Below are 21255 nucleotides of genomic sequence, written 5' to 3' on the forward strand. Positions count from 1 at the left end.
TTGGTTAGGAGAAGACTGCAGTACAATACAGTTGCTGTTTCCTTTGGGAGTAAGTCTTTCAGGAACCAGGATCACCCTCTTCTCTCTTTCAAAAGATAAGTAAACCTGAGTGTACAGGGAAGTGTAGAGTATTTTTGTCACTATAAATGAGTATTTTTTAAAAAAAGTATTTGTTAATGCTTAGCTTACTTTCTCAAAGACTCTTCCAAACCTTTGGAAAGCATGTACCCAAGTGTTACAGCCTCACAGATAGCACGAGAAGCCTCACTGTGGGTAGACTTTGCATTGCCACCTGCATGTTTGTCAGTGCTGAAGCTTGTCCCATCTCCTGAAATTCACGAGACTAAGCCAGAGCTGTTTAAGTCCAGGCAGTTAAACAAATATACAAAAGTGGACTAGCAAGCAGAGTATTTTGTGAAAAATGAAGTGAAAATTATCCACTTCATTTCCCTGTGTTTCAGTGTCATGGCGTTAGTTCAAGCTGAAGGCAATATTGTTCTGGCTGTCATTCCACTTGCTTTTCTATTTGTGTTTTGCTGTTGCCTCTACAGATTATTAGTAAACCATAAATTCCTCTCCTAATAATTCTCCTAATGTCTATTATTTTCTTTTTCATTTTGATGCATGTTTTCTGTAACAGTAATTTGTTAGTTTACAAAATGGAAGAACAAAAGAGATTGCCTGTGGATCTCAAAACAGTGCGTTAATCACAGTTAAAAGAAAACTCTGAGTGTCCACAGGTTTTGTACCTCTTTGTGTAGGAAGATTTCCTTGCTTATTGCAGCATCATTGAATGTCACCATCCTCTTTCAGCAGTTCTTAATTCCTGAAATTTTTATAGTGATGTCTTCTTTTTATTGGGAGATCCGTGTTTCATTCTCAGAGATTTCATTCTTTGATCTGCATAAGGGGCAACGTGAGTGCTCACTTTATGCCTTCTGTAGTGACTGTCTACTGGTATAGTTTGTTCCCGGCCTGCCAGCATTTCTGTGTGCTGGCATCAGTTCTGCTATTGACTTTTTTGAAAGAGTAGGAGCTAGCTGTTGGTTCTACCAGGGGATAACGTTTCAACATATCCTTGACTTTCTTTTTTCAGATTGTATCTGCAGCTGGGTGGAGGCACTTAAAAATTGCTGGAGAAGTCCAGTTCTGTAACATTCCCCTTCTCTGTTAGGCTGAGAGTGACCTTATTTTTATCCTTGAAGCCTGAGTTATGAAGGAGGTTATTAAGCTGACTGATGTCCTGCCACTATTGCCCAATTTTTTTCCAGCCAGGCCTTCAATTAGTTTACAGTTCTTGCCAATGCAAAAATTATTTTCAGGCCATGAGGAGGTAAATTATCTGAGATTATAAAATTTATTGCTGACTTTAGTCAAATGCTTTGTTAATACTGGGAAGGAAGAAGAAATTGCCCTTTGCCAGTTTTGCAGAAGGACAGTTGTTTTGGTGCTGTTGCTAGGCCTGTTCTCCTGTGAAACACCCTGAAGGAAGGAGATATGTGCAGTGAGCCCAATCCTCCTCCTAGGGATAATGATTGTACAAGGTGGTTTTGATTTTTTCCTTTACTCTTTAAAACTGCAATCATTGTCTTGTCTGTTCTTTGATATAGATAGCCTGTTAAAGTAAACAACATCACCATAAGGCACATGTGCACTCAGATTACAAACTACTGTCATGCCTGACTGCAGATGTGGCAGCAAAAATAGACAAAAATGAATTGTCCATTCTCCCAGTTGTGCATCTTGCCACACACTATGTTATTTCCCTTGCTCTTTAGCTGTAGGTTGCATGTGATTTGTAGAGAATCTCCATTTCTGTTTTTCTTTCCTTTTTTTAAGAGTTTTAGGAGGACACTTTACAATGAGAAACTTAGAAGACAAATGCTTTGTCAAGCTTGTTCCCAGAAGAGGTTCAATTGCAAGAGACAGGCCTGTCTGACTAAGTGCAGTTTGGTTATGGGGTGCTTTTAAAATTGATCTGTGGAATTTCATCAGCAAAGGTTGTGTTTACAATCTGCAAATCTGGTGTATAGTGCGCTTAGCTTGGTACAGCTGCAGTGCTGTTTTTTACTATGTATATATGCATATCCATACATGTGCATACATTTCCATACATGTGTATACATATACACACACCCACCAGAAATACACATACTTGTTTAACAAAGCAAATAAGTACACATGCATACATTGTTCTGAAAAGCTAGCACTTCTTGAAAGAAACTTTTGTGTTTCTTAGGAGAAATTTCATTATGAAAAGTGAAAAGAAAGGAAAGGTCTTGAGTTCTCGCTTACTTCCCTGGTTGGTAATGGCCAGCAATGTCCCTATTGCAAAAGCTGGTGTGTTTTGTGCATTCATGCCTTCAGAATATCTTTGCTCTGCTTTCAGGATATGAGGCAATTGTTCATAATAGGTTAATTGTATTTCCAACCAGGTCATGTTATGGAAAATAGTTTTGCTAGAAGAAAAAAATATTTGTCTCAGGATCTTGTGCACTTACGTGAAAGTTGGGGCCTGCTATTATGTGTTATTGAGAAGAAGGATGCAGTGCAAATCTGAAAAGTGTCTGCTTTCATCTTTGTACCTCCTTACTTGTCTTTCCCCGCACTTTTAAATAGATCCTGCATGATAATGAGAAGTTGTTATGTAAAATGTTGCTGTGCTGATAAGAATGGTTCATGACATGATGATGCATTTATGGTACAGGTACCTGGAGCTGGAAAGCAGCGGTCATCGAAATGAAATCAGGTTGCATTATCGTTCAGGCAGTCATCGCTCCCACACAGAAGTATTCCCATACATTTTGGCAGATGATAAATGGCACAGGCTTTCCTTAGCAATCAGTGCCTCTCACTTGATTCTACATGTGGACTGCAATAAGTAAGTAAAGAGTATTGTTATATAAGATGATGTCACATTTGGAACATTCCAGCTTTGACTAAATTAAATGATAACAACTTGGGACTATATTTTGTCCTTCCTTTTCAGAATTTATGAAAGAGTTGTGGAGAAGCCCTTCATGGACTTACCCTTGGGTACAGCCTTTTGGCTGGGACAGAGGAATAATGCACATGGTTATTTTAAGGTATGCATTCCCTGAAAGGGAAAGTGCGAACTTAAATAAAAATGATTAAGGGACTGGAATATCTTTTATATGAGGAGAGGCTGAGAGAGCTGGGATTGTTCAGCCTGGGGAAGAGAAGTCTCAGGGGGGATTTCATCAATGTCTATAAATACCTGAATGTGTGGGGGCAATGAGGATGAGGGATCCAGACTCTTTTCAGTAGTGCCTGCTGACAGGCCAAGAAGCAATGGGCAAAAACTGAAACACCTGAAATTCCATCTGAACATAAGAAAACAGTTCTACTGTGAGGTTGGTCAGAGTAAGTCTGCTATGGAGATACTCAAAGCCATTTGGACATAATCCTGGGCAACCTGCTGTGACTGATCCTGCTTGAGCAAGAGACTTGATGATCTCAGGAGGTGACTCCCAGCCTCAACCAGTCTGTGCTTCTGTGATCACAACACAGTTCTTGGGGCTGTGGTGTGTTGTGTATCTGATGCAGTGAGCTGTGTTTCCATCAAACTGGACTTCACTAAATAAAGTTGTAGAGCTAGATGCATAGAGTTCAGTGTCACCAAATGACAACAGCAGCCTAAGACAGGGAAAGGTAAATGTCCGAGTGCAGCAGAGTTCCAGGAACAGTATGGTCAGATTGTCTGTTTCATAGCTAGATGCTTTTTGTGTGTCACAGAACACTACAGTTTAGGGAACTCCAATTTCATTGCCTCTGTGGGATTAAGATTTCATCATAATATCTCCTCAGCTCAGAAATGACTGAGATGACTAGCATCAACGAAGAGAGTGCTTTTCCCCCCAGAGGAAGAATATTTGTACATGCTTTTTTGCTTACTGCTTCTGCTTTAACATGTATATATGGCAAGCACCTGGTCTATAGCAAGATTGAAGAAGTGAATGCTGTGTCAAACTGGAGTGTAAATTTTGATTACTATGAGTCCATTAGGTAGCATCATTGGTCACAGTCGCTCTCTGTGGTTTGGCCTCAGTCTTTGGAACTACTTTAACAAATGATGGCATCCCTGTGGATGCATTCCACACTGCAGTCCCATTTTCCTCCCAGTAGGCATCTTTTTATTTGAGCTGCAAAACAGAATTGATGTTGATCACAGACCCAATCACTTTTTAAAATATGGCCTGCTAAATCCTTTTTTCAGCATAAAACACTTTGACCATGGTTTTCAGAGCAAGTTTTGGGCTTTTGTGCTAAAGTAATTTTTTGCGTTTTGAAATACTGCTTGCTATACTTAAATGCTAATTTATATCCTTGTTGTGTATGAAGTACAGAGGTCCAGTGGGGCACTTGGATTTGAAAACTGAAGCGTGATATTTGTCTTTATTTTTCAATTCAATACGTGTTTCCGTTTCCTCCAAAAGCCTAAACAAGCTGCAAAATTATATTTCTGGCTTAAATAAACAGTTGACTACCGGAATAAAATTGGATTGATTCATTGCTTAAACTAATCTCAGATACATTTCATTTATTCCACTTATAATTAATACTTTTAAAAATATTTCTTTTAATTTTTTGTGCCTTCTCAGTTTTTGACTGGATTATATTCTTCATTTTGCCAAATCATAGTTACTGCAAAGAAGTTCATTAGATGCAGAAAAACAAATACTCCAGTAGTGGACTGTATTTTTTTTTTTAGTTTTTGTTTCTTTTCAAGAAAGATAAAATTAAACAAGCTAGATGGAGAATTTTGCCTCAGTTACAAGTATAAACCAGCTTAATAGAAATACAGAAATGGTTAGCTGTTAAAAGAGCATCAATATAGCCAAAATATACTGTGCTAAGTGATTTCTCCAGCATAATATAGTACCAATGGTAAAACTGCATCTGAAAACTTGACACTGTTGTATAGGACATTCATCAGTTTAGAAGATGAAGACTTTTAACGCTTCTTAGTGTTTTGGAGAGCTTGTATTTTTAGACACTCACTGTGTGACAGCTCCTACTGATCTGTTTTTGAGAGGTCCAGGTACATAGCTATTTCTGAAAATCAGGCTGCTTTGAGTGGATTAAATGCATTGTCCAGAGGGGTCAAGGTACTCAAAATCATTAGTCACTCTGTTATTTGGCCGTATTTGATTTTGAGCCTAATACTGCTGCACTAAACCAGTGTGTCAGCAGGCATATTCACACTGGGATATATTTGTACCTGTTTCACTTTAATGTCTGAATTCTCGAGAGCGTGATTCTGGCTGTCTGATTTCTGTACTGTGTAACTTCTCTTATTAGCTAGCATCCAGTGGTGTGTTAATTGAACAACTAGGTTCTTTAGGAGCCTGTGCAAAGCCTCTCATGTGCTGTCAGGAGATCCTGATTCAGGAGACCAGGTAGGCTAGCTGCCACAGCTCCCTGTTTTTACTTTGGGAGAATGAGAAGAAACCTGGATTCCTGGTGAGTGGCAGAGTCCAGCTCACATCACAGATGATCAAGGATGAATAAAGCTCCTCAAATACTTGGTTAATAGCTAAATCATTTGCATATTTGTCTGTGTGTTCAGTAAAGTGTTTTAACATTGAATGGGTTGGACCCTGCCATACCTCCTTTTCATGAAAATGCTGTAGCTTGGGTTGCCATGAGTTTGAACCTGATGACACCAAGGAAGGAAGGGAGATGAAATTAATACAGTGAGCTTTTTGGTGTGCTCTTTAAAGAGGTCTTTGCTCCTGACTTCCAGAACACGTGCAGTGGGAGGTCCTGACATGGAGCCCTGCCTCAGGCACACCTGTTTTATTCACTGTTAGCTAATCACTGTGGCTCCTTGTGCAGTGTGGGGGAACATCCAGTTGTCCTGGATTGTAGCTTTGTTGTTAAGGGAGAAAGGTAGGCATGGTACTGAAGTACCCTCTTAGTTACCCTCCAGTGACACCTGCTCTTCTCCTGTAAGTCACTTAGGTTGTCAAGTTACCCCCAGTCGTTCACTTGAGATCAAAATTCTGGTTCTTTGACTTTGCAACATCTGTACTGAATGCCCTGTGCATGTGGATGAAATACGGACTTATGCATTTAGCTTGCATTGTGCTCTTAGTGTCGTGAAACATTATGTATATATGCATGCTGAAGCATGTTGTAATTATTTTGCTTTTCCTCATAAGAAGGAGTTTTGGAGATGCAGGGAGGGAGTCATGGGTGAAAGGAGCATCTGGAGTGAATATGATAGGATGGCTCACTTTGAAATTGCGCTTTGGCCTTTGCTTTTAGAGAGCAGCAAAGTGGCTACTAATTATACCTTAATGACTAAAGATGCATATAAATTCTGCCTGCAAGCATGGGATCTATTCTTCTGGGTGAAACTGGCCCTTTGCAGGTGGCATAGTTGAATTTCATGCTAAACTTCCCCCAAGTTCTTGCTAAGGTGCAGCTCTGCAATTGTGTAGCAAACATGTAGTTTCTCAGCTTTCTGCATGCTTTATGGAAAGATCCCCTTCGAGATCGTAAAGGGTTTGCATGAATGTGTTTTTCCTGACTCAAGTTTCTTTAATCTTCACTTCTATTTGACAGAGCTTAGCAAAAAATTTGCATTTTATTTAAAAGAGTGTTTCAAAGTAACTGAAACTGCAGCTGGTTTTCAAATTACTTTTAAAGGTCATTTTCAAGCTTTTCTGCAATGGCTAACTAAAAATAACGGTGAATTCAAAACAACCGAACTCTTACCAATAATTACATCTTGACATTTAATCCTGTGTCTTTAAAAATGATTCAGTATGTCTGTATTTGTACATCTATCTATTTTATTTTCTGTTTATTCTTCAATCATTGCATTGGGTCTGGAGAAGAGGCTGTGTATTCTAAGTATTGTTTTTATCTGGCAGTTTTTCTGTGTGGGCTTTAGTGTTTTACATGGTGAATGGAAAACACAATTTTGACAGGTAAAAATAATGTAACCCCTTTTTTTTTTTTCTCCACTTATATATAGGGCATAATGCAAGATGTGCAATTGCTTGTCATGCCTCAAGGATTTATTTCTCAATGCCCAGATCTTAATCGCAGTAAGTCTATTAATTCTTATACTATAAAATGAAAGGTGTGCTCTGTACCTACTTTCTGTCCTACAAGGTTTCTTAAAACCATGAGTTTCCATGTACTGGTTTTCAGCTTTGACATGATTGAACCTATTGTTAATACTTTTAAAAAAATTAATATACATATTTTGTTACTCTAGCGTGCCCGACTTGTAATGACTTCCATGGACTTGTGCAGAAAATTATGGAACTGCAAGACATTTTAGCCAAAACATCAGCTAAGGTAGTGTTTACTGAGAGTCATAGCATGGGAAAAATGAGGACTTAGGTTTTAATTGCTCTTTTTAGATTATTTGTGCATATATGGGTATGTGTATGTGGGTGTATGTGGAACGTCCCTGCATGGTATATTTATACGTTTGTATTTCTATATCTGTGCCTAGTGTCTATACATAAAAATTCCCAGTTTAGAGAGCTTTCTTATGTTTTAATATTTTTATAGAATCATAGCTTTTAGTAGTAAACAGAATCCAAATCCCTGAGTTAGGAAAGGGCTCATAGATGTTCAAGCTCTGTCTATTAGGCTAACAAGTCAATAAACCTAGAACAAACTAAATTACTGTGCTTAGTGCTTATTGCAGCAAGACTTACTGGTTCAAGACTTTTCTAGATTTGAGCTGCCAAAGGCATGTTCAGACAAAATACATGCAAGACAATGAATTAGAAATCCAAAGCAGAATTTTCTTCTTTTTTTTCCCCCTAGAATATCACACCAAAGGCATTCATGCTGGCCAGTGAACATAGACTGGTCTTGTGGTTTTAAATGTCAGTTCTTTAGATGTCTGATGGAATGCTGTTACCTGGCTGATTTGATACACAAATGTTAAAGATGCCTTGGTTGAAGTGGAGAAAAAAAATTGATAACAGGTTGATTTTGAGCTTTACCTCCAATTTTGCCACTCTACTCAGATTCAGGTCTTTTGTGCATAACCTAATATCTGCGAGTAGTTTATGTAAAGCAAGATTCTTGGTCAGTTCACACATACAAAATTGAGAAACCAGGGGCCATACCCATCTTAACCTACTCTGTTTGTTTCACGATGTTCCTGATGTTAGAGAAAGATGAAGTGCATCATGCCTTGCTTCTTAATTTCCATCTCTGAATGGCTGATGGTTTAATCGTATTGTATTTGACAATAATTGTTTTATTATCTTTGACTGCATTTCCCATCATGTATTCTCTCATCCACATGCTTGATAATAAGGGGGACAATTTCAATCATGTTTATATTAATGTGACAACCACTTATAAATTCAAAACTTTTTTTTGTGAATTTTATATACAGTTGTCCCAAGCTGAGCAGAGAATGAACAAGTTGGATCAGTGCTACTGTGAAAGGACCTGCACAATGAAAGGCATGACTTATAGAGAGTTTGAATCCTGGACGGATGGCTGTAAGAACTGCACTTGCATGGTATGGCTACTATTTGAGTGGTGACTCAGGAACTCTAGTGTTTCCTCTGATTACAGTTTTATTGAGGCAAATAATGAGAAAACTTCCAAGTGTATGCTAGGCAGTAAAAACAAAGTGTTAGAAAACCTGTTCTAAATCTAAGGGATATTATTAATAAATACATTTTCCTATTGTTTCAGTAGTGCCAACATGTGTAGCTCTACTATATTTCATGTCACCATACACAGATGTTATGCAGTATACTTAGGTGTCATATTATTCCCATGCACTGGGTTGCATTCTCTGGGTAATTAATTCCCTGCTTTTCATCACTATAAACACAGACATTCTCTTAGCAAATGATTTAATAGATTCCTTGTGTCTGATTCCCTTTGGTTGCCTTTGGTTACATCTCAGTAAGCAATAAAGAGGAAAATGTCAGGGTCATATGCATGCTCTGTTATATCGCAAATGAAAAAGATTTGTTGCGTGGATGGAAGATTCCCAAAGGTATCACAATTCCAGAACTGATTGCAAGTATCCTTTCAGGTACCAGACTATGGCATCTTTGTTACTGTCCATACACGTAAAACTCATTAATTCCATTTTAACTCATTAAATGCCTAAACCAAAAGCCATTAGAAATTAGTGGAAAAGCTGCTGTTGTCTGTACTGTACCTTAGATTGATTTGCTATCTATAATTTGCTGAATGGTTCTCCTCTAACTTAATATGATTTTGATCTTTATATTTCTGGAGAGATATTAATTTTCTTTTAATGTTCTGTGGTTGATGAGAAGAAGACTTAGTCCATGGTATCAAATCTCCTTGATAGCTATTTAAAATTTAGTGTTAAATGCATTACGTATTTTTGTCTTAGATTTTTCTTGCAGCTATGATATTATTACCTTTTAGAAGTGTATTGTCTCTTATGTAAAAATCAGAAAGCAGAGTATTGTTCTGTGAGGTTGTTATTTCACGGTGATCTGTCAATTTGCTGCTGATTGACAGAATGTTTTACCTCCAAATAGGTTTGCCTCTAAAAAAATTAAATATTTATTCATTACCATTTCAAAGAACACATCATACATGTCTAGAAGATTGTATGCATGATATTCTAAAGGTATAGTTTCTGTTCTTGTTATTAAAATAAATATGTTAAAATGTCTTTTTGGGTGTAGTTAGAGAGTTCATTGCAGTTAAAAATAGGTCTTTAAGTTCCTGTGTTTGAGAACATCTCTGCTCTTGCTAAATATAAGTACCAGTTAAACACCTTTTGTTCTTCTAGAATGGTACTGTGCAGTGCGAGGCTTTGATTTGTCCCCTCTCTGACTGCCCGCTTAACTCTGCCCTGGCGTATGTGGATGGCAAGTGCTGCAAAGAATGTCAATGTAAGTTTTACTGTGGTGCTTCCTTCTAATGAGTATTTTGAAATCTGTAAAGCAACTGAAGCTTTCTGTAAACGTATCAGGGAAAGAATTGGTCAGGGAATGAAATAATTGAGTTGAGGAATTGGGGAACTTAGACTTCTCTGAAATATTTTGGGAAATTGATAGTCAGAAGTTTTCAGTTTTTCAGGTGTGGATATTTTGTTTTATTTTAGTGATTTTTTTTTTTTTTAATGCATAGACATTTTATCAGTGTTTAAAAAGAAAAGAAGTTATTTAAGAATCTTTTTGCAGACTTCCATAGTCTATCTTTCAGACCAAATTGCTAGAAATTCAAAAATGATTGCCTGGTGTTTGTTTTGACCAGTGTTTCTAACACCTCTACCACAAGAAGGATGTACTTTCAACCTTATGCTATAGTGCTAGAAATGGATGTTCAGATTTATGATTCTTCTTCTGTAATTAAGGGAAGAGAAAACTCATACTAGACCCAAGAGACCAGCAAAACCCAGGCACCTAGAAATGTTCTTTCGCAAAAGGTCAGACAGAATTATGCAGGAAACTGGATAGAGGTAATTCAATATTGTCATTTAAGACAGGTGATTACTTTTTGGTTTTATAGCATTTTGATTTTGTTGCAGATAGGGCCAGAGAAGGGGAATTTTAGGTTAATCACTATCTAGATGGACTTTACGTAATATTTCAGGTTGATTATGGATGTGTATTACATATGTGATGGTTATTTATTTTAGGCTATGGTGGAATCCATTCTTGAAATTAAGCATGAGATGCACATGCTTCTTTATTCTGTAAATATTGAGATTTTTCTGTGTGGTTTCATCAGTCTTCTGCTGCTGTGTAAAACTCCTTACAGAGTATAGAGAAATATATAACTGGTTGAAATGACATGTTGTAAGATAAAATTCAGGAAGACGTTTTGTACTCCATTGATCTTGCTCCCACAGGAGTTTATTAATATTTAATTGTGTTAAAGTTACACAAACCATCCCATTTTATGAAACCTTATTAACTTACTCAAGTAGATTAATTCTAATTGAGAGGAAATGAGAATTCAAATACTTTTTTTTTATCCAGCTACACAGAATTTCAATGCATATTAGATGGCTCAGGGATGTGAGATGTGTGGAGTTCAAGCCTCTGTTTGAATCTTTGACCATGTTGGCAGAGTTTGAAAACCTGATCCTCTGAAGTATGTTTTTGGAATGCGCTACCTGTAAGAGTTGGGAATTCTCCATCCAGATGTTAGCGGGAAAGTGGTCACATCATATGAATTCTTATGAAGTTGTTTTTTATTGGGAGTCTTGACAAAGGTCAAGAAATGTGAATGAACTTATGGACATTGACCTTGTCATAAGGCATTGCTGCTTACTCCAATTAAGATGCAGTTCTGGTGCAGCACACTGTGAAGTTTACTCTGATATTGTCTTTTTGATATTCTTAATACTATCAAAAGTCTTTTAGCTTCCAGTGTTGTTAATTTGATGGCAGTATGTGATTCAAATTATACCTAACATGCACACATGTAACTCTTGTGAAAAACTCCCCAAAAATGATTAGATCAAAAAATATATATAAAAATTGCTTTTGAAAACTTATTCCTAATTTCATGTAGGTTATTTAAAATGTTTTTTTTTTTTTTTAAATAAAAAAACCCACACAACTTTTAAAGTGGCCAAATCCCTGGAATGAAAGGATGGAGAGTGTAAATTGGAGTCCCATTGACAAGATAGTTAAATTCCAGTGAAAGAGATTAAAGAGTGGAAGTTAGAGGCAATGGAGACTGCAGGACCCTTACTTATTCTCCAGGCCGGTTTGGTGGAAATGCTGAGTTGTCACTGAGTTCATATATATATATATATATATATACATATATATATTATATATATATATATATGTATATGCTAGCTGTATCCTGTCTTCTTGGTGTCTTCAGCTCCAGGTCTGAGCTGATTGAGGTCAGTATGCTTGATGACCACAGTTCTTGCTGGAGGGGTCAAAGCAGATTTCCTCCATTTGGATAGATTCTGAGAATAACTTTTTCATTTTCAATTCTTAGAACAGTATCAGAGGGTGTAGCATCTGACTAAATAATGCAGAGTGAACACAGATGGCTTATAATTGGGAAAAGATCTAATTAGGGTTTGTTGCTCACAGAACCACTAACCTTAGTATTGGACATTTGGTCATAAATGCTGAGAGAAAGTGCTGCCTAACACACTGTTCTTTAGCTGGGTTTAGTGCTTGCTTCAAGACAAAACTTGTATGGATATCTCTGTGTCCTTCCTGGTATTTGTGGTACCTTATACCAGGTGATGGGCTGTTTCTGCCAAACTGTTGTGTGAGTAGAACTGCCCAGGCAGTGGTAGCTGTGTCGGCCCTGTGGCTGCATCTCACCCAGTGCTGAGTGCTTCCCTCCATGCTGCTTGCTTTCTTCTGCTGGTGTTTGAACAAAGCCACCGGTCATCAAAAGAGCAGGGGGCGTGTCTGATTTAATGACAACTGGCATAGATGAATAGAAGTGTATAGCGCTTAAGTGACCAGCAAGCAGACTTCCCAGGGTTTCGGTTTTATTTTTTTCTTCTTTTTTTCTTCCCCCCACCTTCCGAGTGATTGAGGATGGGTTCATTCTGCATGTCTTTAGACATGTAGAATTTGGGAATATAATCTGAAGTGGCTTCAATTACAGTAGTAAATAAAATAGGACAGGCACAGTCCTGTGGCCCTGAGGGCTAGGTGGCACTTCTGGCTCTTATCTACATGGCTGAACTTTTTTCCCCTTCCCCCTGAACAGAGTATCTGCATCCATATGGCTGAGTAGGTATGGGCTCTGATCAGCGCTGTCCCCCCAGCCGTGCCTGGCATTGCTTCAGAGCACGTTGGCTAGTACAGGTCAAAATGGGGCCATGATGTGTGCTAATGCTTAAACTGCATGGAGGAGTACAGACTGTCATCAAGTGCTCTGAAGGCTGTTGTCATGTATTGTTTCATTTACCTGTTGCGTTTCATTTACTAGTTACAGACATCACCAGTTAGGCTCTCTTGATAGCCAGTGAAGGAGACTGGCATCTCCAGAGGGTGCTTGGTGCTGAGAGGGGCTAGAAGGGATGGGATGAATTGCCTTCTGGGGGTGGATGCCTGTTTCCGTGCACTGTATAGGGAGCCCAGGCGATGAGACTAGATACCAAACTTTCAGACAGCTAAAGCTGTGAGGTTAATCTTTCCATCAGTTACTGTAATGCATATCAGTATGTCAGATAAGAATGGAAAGTGCCAGATTTTTAAGCCTGATTCTGGCATCAAGCAGTTATGCTAGGAGACTTGTGGGCGCCTACCACACTGCCAGGCTCTAGGAATTGAACTTCAGCTTTACATACTGGACAGTGCAGCTTTGTTGTATCTCATTTGATGACATTTTCAATGTTTTAGAAATTTCACCACAACTGACACTTCATGTTTTTCTTAAATGTTTAAGTTCAGGGAAGAACACTTAGTAAGGAACATTGTAGATTTCTTTTTTAACCGTTATTGCTTTTGACTTCGGTTCTTCTTTGAGCCCAAAGAAAAAAAACCTGACAACTCAAACCCTGACCTTCTCCCCTGACTCTGTACCTTTGTTTGAGGACTTTCAGACAACTTGTTCTGTATTGTCTAGTGTGAAGGTCGATGCTGGTACCATAAGGAATGGCAATGCATGCAAATTATCATTGTGTTTCTATTAGCTGTAATGGGCTAAAAGAACCAACAGTCTTCCAAGGCACATAAATTGGCCAGCATGTTGGATATATGCTTCAACTGCAGACAAGCTATTCAACACAAAATTCAGTCCAGCTACCAGAGCATACATTTTAGATCAATGGGAGCTTTCTGTGTAGAATTGTTTGGAGCTGGAAGGCAGAGACTACTTTCTTTTTGATTCCCAATGCAATTTTGAACCTATCTGAGAAGGTATGTGCAAGAGATCATTAAACTCTTTTCTCCTTTGCAGAGACAAATGCATTATGTGGTGATAGGCACTGATACGAATCAGGGAGAGATTAAGCTCCCCTACTGACCCTATAAAGTATTGCTTTAGACCACGGACTTGGCTTAAGAAGTACAAGGACGAGTTCATTTATTTTAAGTGAATTGTGGAAGGACTGCCAATGTCTTAGTAGCTGAGGCAATTGGTACTTGGTCAGCAAATCTTTTTATGGTAACATTTTTATTAGTCAGTGTGATAACACTAAGGCATCACTTCCAATAGCTATGTGATATATGCTTTTTTTTTTTTTTAAATGGAGCCAGTGTATTTTTAACAAACTAGCTGATTTTCATTTTCTTTAAGGCCAGAAGTGATATTTGTACCAGTACCTGGTGAAGTAATAGTTCCCATTACCAAAGACTGATCTCCAGGAAGAAACTGCTCTCTTCGCGTCACTGTCCTCCTTGCAGTGACACTGAAGATACTTACAGACCTAATTCCAAAATATTTAAGTCTATCCTAAAAGATTACAATGGAGGTTAAAGTCTGAGCCATTCTGCTCAAATCTGCGGGCTGTGATTTTTCCATGCACTTGCTTTTTTTGTGAAACAGGACGTTTGATGGTTTGCTGGTTCATTGTAACCAAATCTGCACTCTAACACAAATATTTTAAGCAACAGTGTGAAGCATAGGACTGTACTGGATCAGCTCACACTGCTGTCGCTAGCAGGTGTGGAGAGTGAGTGTGTAAAGGGGTTATATAACCCGGAAAGGATTTTTGAACAAAATTAAACACAAATATGGATGTGGTAGCTCTTATAATATGCATGGGTTTCAGATACAGTGATCTGTATTGCTAGTTTACAGAAACTTTTAATTTTATAATTAAAATCAAGGGGATTTCCCTTCTTGCTCTTCATGAAGCACTGTTTTTTCCCCCAGAGTAAACACACTCTTCTGCAAGCTCCAGATCACAGAGAGAAGCTGTGAAAGCCCGTCTGTTACTCATTTGCACAGCAACTGACCATCATCAAGAGTGTAAAAATTTTATTTAGAAACTTAAGGGATATTGATTAAGCTTCCTCTGAAATCCATCATTTATCCAGGTGGATTGAAGTATTATGGACTTAAGCCTGTGCTGCTCACTAAATTTCATCTTTTGCAAAATTGCCACCTTTTTTCTGGGCTGAAGGAGTGACACCATCTTACCTCAGGTGATGTCCATCAGTAGCAGGGTGGCATGCCAGCCCCTGCCTTGTTCATCCAGGTGCTGGAGGAGCTTCTCCTGCGTTCAGTGTGGCACAGAGGAGAGGCTGCAGCTCAGAGAACTGATTGAATGACAGGATTAGTGAGCACTGACTGAACATGCCGTGTTATCCTTGCAGTAAATCAGAAGAAGGGCCAGCCTGGAAACCAAAATGCTGCTGCAGCAGGCTGGCTGGGACACGGCACGAATCTGAGGGCTGCAGGACATTCAGCAGGCTCAGGGAGACAGAGCGGGCAGTACTGGAGGAAGATGAGGCAGTTTTTATCAGTGAAGCAATGGTTAGTCATTTAATCATAGTTTTTTTTAAGAAATGCACACTACATAAAGGAGAAGCAACATTCTGGCTAATGCAAAATATTATAAATATTTTTAAAAATAAAAAAATAAATATTTATGTGTGGCTTTTTAAAGATACAAGTGCAAATAGAGCATAATTTCTGTTATTTTAAGATTTTTTTAAATAGGAAAAATCAGATAAATTAGCCTACTTCAGAATAGTACTATAAGATGCCTGGAATATAGCCAGCACTGTATTATTTCCTAGAGCCATGTTATTTATTATAACTTCCTGCAGTCAGGATGCAGAACTTCTGAAGATGATTTAGCATTTAGCAGAATAGTGTCCATTCGGCCTCTCCTTTCTGGATCTTCTATGCTGAAGTGATTTGCATCAATCTTACTTCTTAGGACTTTGAATCACACACAGTGATAGTATCACACTGTAATGACACATAAAAAGCACTATATACACACTTGTACTACTGAGATGAATTACACTGTACTTTACTGCCCGTTTATACCATTTTATTATTTCAGCAACTCTGTGTCTTCAAAAGAAAGACAGTATTTATATTCATTTAGAAATAGGACACAAATAATTTATCTAAAGAAGTATTTCTGAAGGGAAAAGTATCCTTGAACTCATGTAGGTCAATAAAATCAGTAGAGCTATTTTAGATTTACAAAGCTGTAGTGAAAAAGCATAATTGATGTACGTATCATTTGTGAATCCCGCATAGCTCCTACACTCTGAGTCTCACAGAAGGGTTGAGGTGGAAAGGGGTCTCTGGAGGTCACCTGGTCCAGCCCCCCAGCAGGGTCACCTAGAGCAGGCTGTCCAAGACCCTATCCAGACAGCTTTTGAATATCTACACAGATGGAGACTCCACAACCTCTCTGGGCAACCTGTGCCAGCGTTCGGTCACCCTCACAGTAAAAAAGTGCTTTCTTGTGTCCAAATGGATTTTCTTGTTTAAATTCCTGCCCATTGCATCTTGTCCTGTCACTGGGCGCCACTGAGAACAGTCTGGCTCTCTCTTCTTTGTTCCCTTCCATCAGGAGTTTGCACATGTTGGGAAGATCCGAGACCCTTCTCTTCTCTAGAAAGTATAGGCTTCTCAGGAAGCTGAGGATTGGGACACTTTTAAGGATGTTTTGGGGCCTTTCCTGTGCTGAACTCAAAGCCAGCTGAAGACAGTGGGAAGACTCCCCTTGGCTTTGGTAGGCAATCTCACCCTTGACCCTAGATGCTTGGTCTCTCCTATGTTTTTCTATGGTGAAGCTATAGAAGTTTTCAAACTACTCATACCATAGAAATATGTTTGATGTATATATGTGATATATCTGATGGCAGAGTTATCAGGGGATTTTTAGTGCAGAGCTTGTAGTCTCCAATGACCTTTGTTCTTTGAAAGCTGGGCAGTGTAATGCCGTCAGAAGGGAAATCCTGAGTCTTTCATTTATGGTTCCCTTCTGAGCAGGAAACTCATTTCTTGTATATCTGTGGTTCTGTGTAAATTAAAATATAGCTTACAGTAAATTGAAATTCCGCTTATAGTAATTGGACTTCTCAGAATATTTTGCTCCTTATGTTTCCTTTCCTCCTTCCCCATGTCCTTTAAATTCTGTTGTTCCATGTTAGCAGAGGAGGACTGGGGGAGTCGGTGCACTGTGCCTCAGTCAGACTTTTCATGCATCAGAGTGTGGCTTCCTCCTAGGCAAGTGGCTTTTTAGCTGTTCTGGACCCCATGCATTGTGGAATTCCACTGAAAGATTCTAGAACTGGAGGCAATGTATCAGTATATGAGGAGAATTCCAGTTAATGGTAAAGTCATCTAGTTTTAATCTTACTGTATGCCTGAGGAATGAATTCTAAAATGAAGTATGCTTAAGAAAATCCTTATTCATTAAAATACATTACACTGAATATGTAGCAATCTGCACTAAAGAAGAAATTGAAAACATAATATTGGTAATTTTATTGGTAGTGAATTAAAAATATTTTTTTTACATGGGAAATTTTGCTGTAGGCCATGCTCTGCTCTCCCCTGCTCTTCTTATAACCTATTTTGTCAAGACTGTCTGGGAAAAGAACCTATTTTTTCCATTCTTTTATTATTATGTTCTTACCAGGGAGTTCACAAAATATGAAATACCTGCAGCGTATTATTGTTATTATTATTTTAGTTTATTTCCAGTGCAAATAAAACATTAATATATGTTAGAGATGAATATTGTGGCTTTCAGACAACTGGGAGCGGACAGATTGGCAGTTCCAGTCTCTAATAAGTTACTACCCTGACATTAGTTATTCTGATTCACCAGAATTTGCATAGTCAGGTGGCTATGAAATAATAAAAATTTTCTAGTTCTATTTATAATTCTGAAAATCACCTAGGATATGTGGGTGTTCACATCACATGGCTGTGCATTGATTTCAATATGTTTGTTCTCACCAGTGGTGTGCTAATGTCACTCTGCACCTGCATCATTGGAATGTGGGTTTGTGGTTTGGGTTTTTCTTGTTTGTTTTGTTTAATTAGGTTTTGTTGTTGTTGTTGTTGTTGTTTTGTTGTTCTTTTTTTGTCCCATAACCAAGAGCAGATTGCCAAATCAGCAGCTTGTAGCTGATGTTCTAGTTTCTGCCTGGAGCTTTTCGTCTGTAGGTCTTGCAAATTTTTGTAGTACCGATAACAATGATCTTTAATGGGCATGTGTGCTGAAAAGAGCAGAACTTGACTTTAGCTGAAAACCCCAAACTGCACTTTTTGGGCAAGGTCATAGATAGGAAGTTGGAAGTGGAGCTTCATGGAGCTGGATAGAACAAAATACCAAAACCCAGCCAAGCAAACAAGATTCATGGCTTGTTGTGACCTGACTGAAAGGCCAGTTTGCACCCAACATAGTCTTAATCATAACAGGATTGCCATGTTGAAAAGGGTCACCTGGATGAAAAGCTGGCCTGGGGGAGACACTGGTAGGGGCCAGTGGGAGTGTAAAAGAAGGCACACATACAGTTTTCTGACTGTGCCTGTTCATGTGAAGTGAAAAAATGGGAAGGTTGTGAAGGCTGAAACTTAATAAATAAGATACCGAAAAACTCCCACCACAAAACTGTCAATAATATGATCTTATTTCCCTGGCAGTTTAAGGAAGGAATGGTAAAATATGAGTGAAGTTGATTCAGGGAGATTAATATAAAATGATGTAAACTGTTCCCCTTTATTTGTCTTTTTGTAAACATAATGACTTCTAAACCAGTGGCTTTCAGTCTTTTGGACTGCAGAAGCTTGAAATTTTTTAGTGGAAACATGTAGTGGTTTAAATGTTTTACTGCTTGGTTTACTTCTCTTAGCCATCACTTGCAGATATCTGAAGTGTGATGTATAGACCTCCAGGCTGTTATTGATCACTGTTTCTACATTTGTCAGCTCATAAAATATATTTGCCTTCCAATATTGGCCACTTTGTCCCATGTGAGATACAACTTTAGAACTGAAATCTCAGCAGATATTGTCTAACAGTCCTTTCTCATACTGTCCTCATCTGCTTGTTTCGTAGATGTTTTCATCATGCTCTATCCAGAAACTTTTTAGATCCTCAGGGCACATAAATGAGAAATTAAATCTGAGTATAGCATAGAAGAGATAACAATCTTGCATACGACTGTTGGGAATTTCTCAGACAAGGTTCTTAATAGTAGTAGCATATGACTTCAAAAATGCTTAAATCTTTTCCTTGGTTGTCTGTGGCTCTGTGTGTGTAGGGTTGGTGGTATGATGTAAGCATCTAATGACAATTTTTTCATTTTATAATTTTGCAATATTTTATTGCAGAGGTGCTGTAAATAAATGTAGGAATAAATGAATGCATTTTAAAAATAGAAAATTAAAATAAACATATAAATAAATAAAGGATTCACATCCTTATTTTTATGCATCAGTTCAGCCGTCTTGATTCACACATTTGCACCTTTGCTCCCGTTTCCAATGTGACATCTTGAGCCCCATGAAAACTCAGTGGAAGTAATGGATTGATTCTTATAGTGTGAGCAAACAGATTAAAAATCCTCATCTTTCTGTACTCTGAAAGCTAGTCTGTGTGTACCTTGCAACAACGGTCTTTAGTCATCTGGGAAGCTATTTACCAGTACTGTTTACAGCAAGTCCCAATCATTCTTCTTTCTTGCTGACAATTGATGACAGACAGCAAGAGCGCCCTGTCTTTCATTCTTTCCAATAAAGTTCCATATTTTGAAGTCTAACATCATCTAAACATATGTGGACAGATATCAAGGTCTGTTAAATGAAATCCTAAGGTAGCTGTTGAAACAAAATGTTTTGCATTACAGAAGAAACTCTTCCCTTGGAGAATGATAGCCTTTGCATTTTTTTGCCCCCCAAATTGTGAAGGTCGTACTGTGAAATAAATGGGATGCTGTGTTTTGGACTGCGGTTCTTAGCAGACCATGGTTGACTTGCAAGGAGGGAGATACAGTAAGCAAATTTATTTAAGGACCTGTACTTTTATTTCTAGTAATTGCTTATATTAAGGTAGCTTTAAAACCTGCTGTTATGAAGACCTATCGGTCTAGCTACTGTACACATGAAAGGCAGTCCTCTGTCCTGCAGGATTTGGCAGTTTAGAGTGTGAGAGAAGAGATAAGATGCTAAATATGGAGCCAAAAATATGGGGGGAGTGAGGGAAAACTAAAATAATGAGTCATTGTCCTGTCAGGCTTCTCTCTCAGGTGTGACTGTACACTTCTGGCTAGGTGTTCATGAGCTCTGGCTTGGAGCTGTTGGCAGTGTGGGCTAAGTCTTGGTTTCATATTCAGAATTGTGTCCTCCAGGAAATGGATGCACTGCGTTGCTGATATTTATTGAAGACTTGAGGGAAAAATGTTTCTTTTTTCCCAAGATATTTTACTCCCATTGTTCTAGCTCTTAGAACGATAGAATTTACAGGGAGGGGGAAGGAGAAGCTAATTTGACTTTTCAATTTAATTCAACATTGTGATAAGGTTATTTTGTGTCTTCAGAGCACATTGCTAGCATTATGGTTATTTGCTCCTCACATTTCTCATGGAGATACTGAAGTATTCCCCATGTATTGAGGTGATGTGATCACAAGCAAAGGGTGATGGATTCATTTTCTCAATCCCAATAAAGTTCCCTCTAACAAAACCAGATTATTCCATGGGAAAGATAGTACTTGTTCTTGGCGGAGTAACACCCCAAATGTCTTATCTGTCAAGTTTGATCATCGTAACTCCTCTGTTCCTTTATAATGCTACCAAATATCCATACTAGGTCTCTGCAATTAATGAAAACAAGGTGTTTACTCATAATATACTGATAACAAATGGAAATGTTTATCAATGTAAACTGCTGTTTTTAACTCGTGTTTTTGAGTTTGAAAAAAATTAAAACCTTTGAGAACGGGCTTCATAAAATTCATTGAGTATTTTGTCTTAATGCTATTTAACTCATTCCAGTAATTTCTGAGTTTCTTGGAAATGAAATTAATTCCATTTAAAGATGTACCTTTTTCTTTTCTGTGCCATTGAAATTGCAGAATTCTTCTTTGCCTTATGCAGGTTTGATGCTAACAGGCAATAATCAAAAATGAAATCTTTGTTTTATCTGTATTTTCTGATTCTTGGTTTCTGTATAAAGGTAGTGGTAGACAAAATAAAAGCAAGAAAACAAGTTGGCTGATGTATCAGTAAAATGGAAGTATTGCATCTGCCCTAGAGATTGGCATACACTACAGCCCCATAGAGACAAACACACCAGGTTGCACAAGCATATGAAGTCTGAGTCTTATGTCTG

The 21255-nt window shown here is 38.2% G+C and overlaps 1 protein-coding gene across 1 annotated transcript in view; it reads left to right on the forward strand.

Moving 5' to 3' along the window:
- NELL2 (neural EGFL like 2) overlaps window positions 1–21255 on the forward strand; it is a 150276-nt gene that overhangs the window by 31014 nt on the left and 98007 nt on the right. The window contains exons 4-9 of the mRNA XM_056341603.1: window positions 2708–2881; window positions 2990–3086; window positions 7007–7079; window positions 7253–7335; window positions 8399–8527; window positions 9794–9896. Of these exons, the coding sequence (XP_056197578.1) occupies window positions 2708–2881; window positions 2990–3086; window positions 7007–7079; window positions 7253–7335; window positions 8399–8527; window positions 9794–9896 (659 nt within the window). The remainder of the gene's footprint in view (window positions 1–2707; window positions 2882–2989; window positions 3087–7006; window positions 7080–7252; window positions 7336–8398; window positions 8528–9793; window positions 9897–21255) is intronic.

Source organism: Falco biarmicus, chromosome 5, assembly GCF_023638135.1.
Source record: "Falco biarmicus isolate bFalBia1 chromosome 5, bFalBia1.pri, whole genome shotgun sequence".
NCBI classification, from domain to species: domain Eukaryota; kingdom Metazoa; phylum Chordata; class Aves; order Falconiformes; family Falconidae; genus Falco; species Falco biarmicus.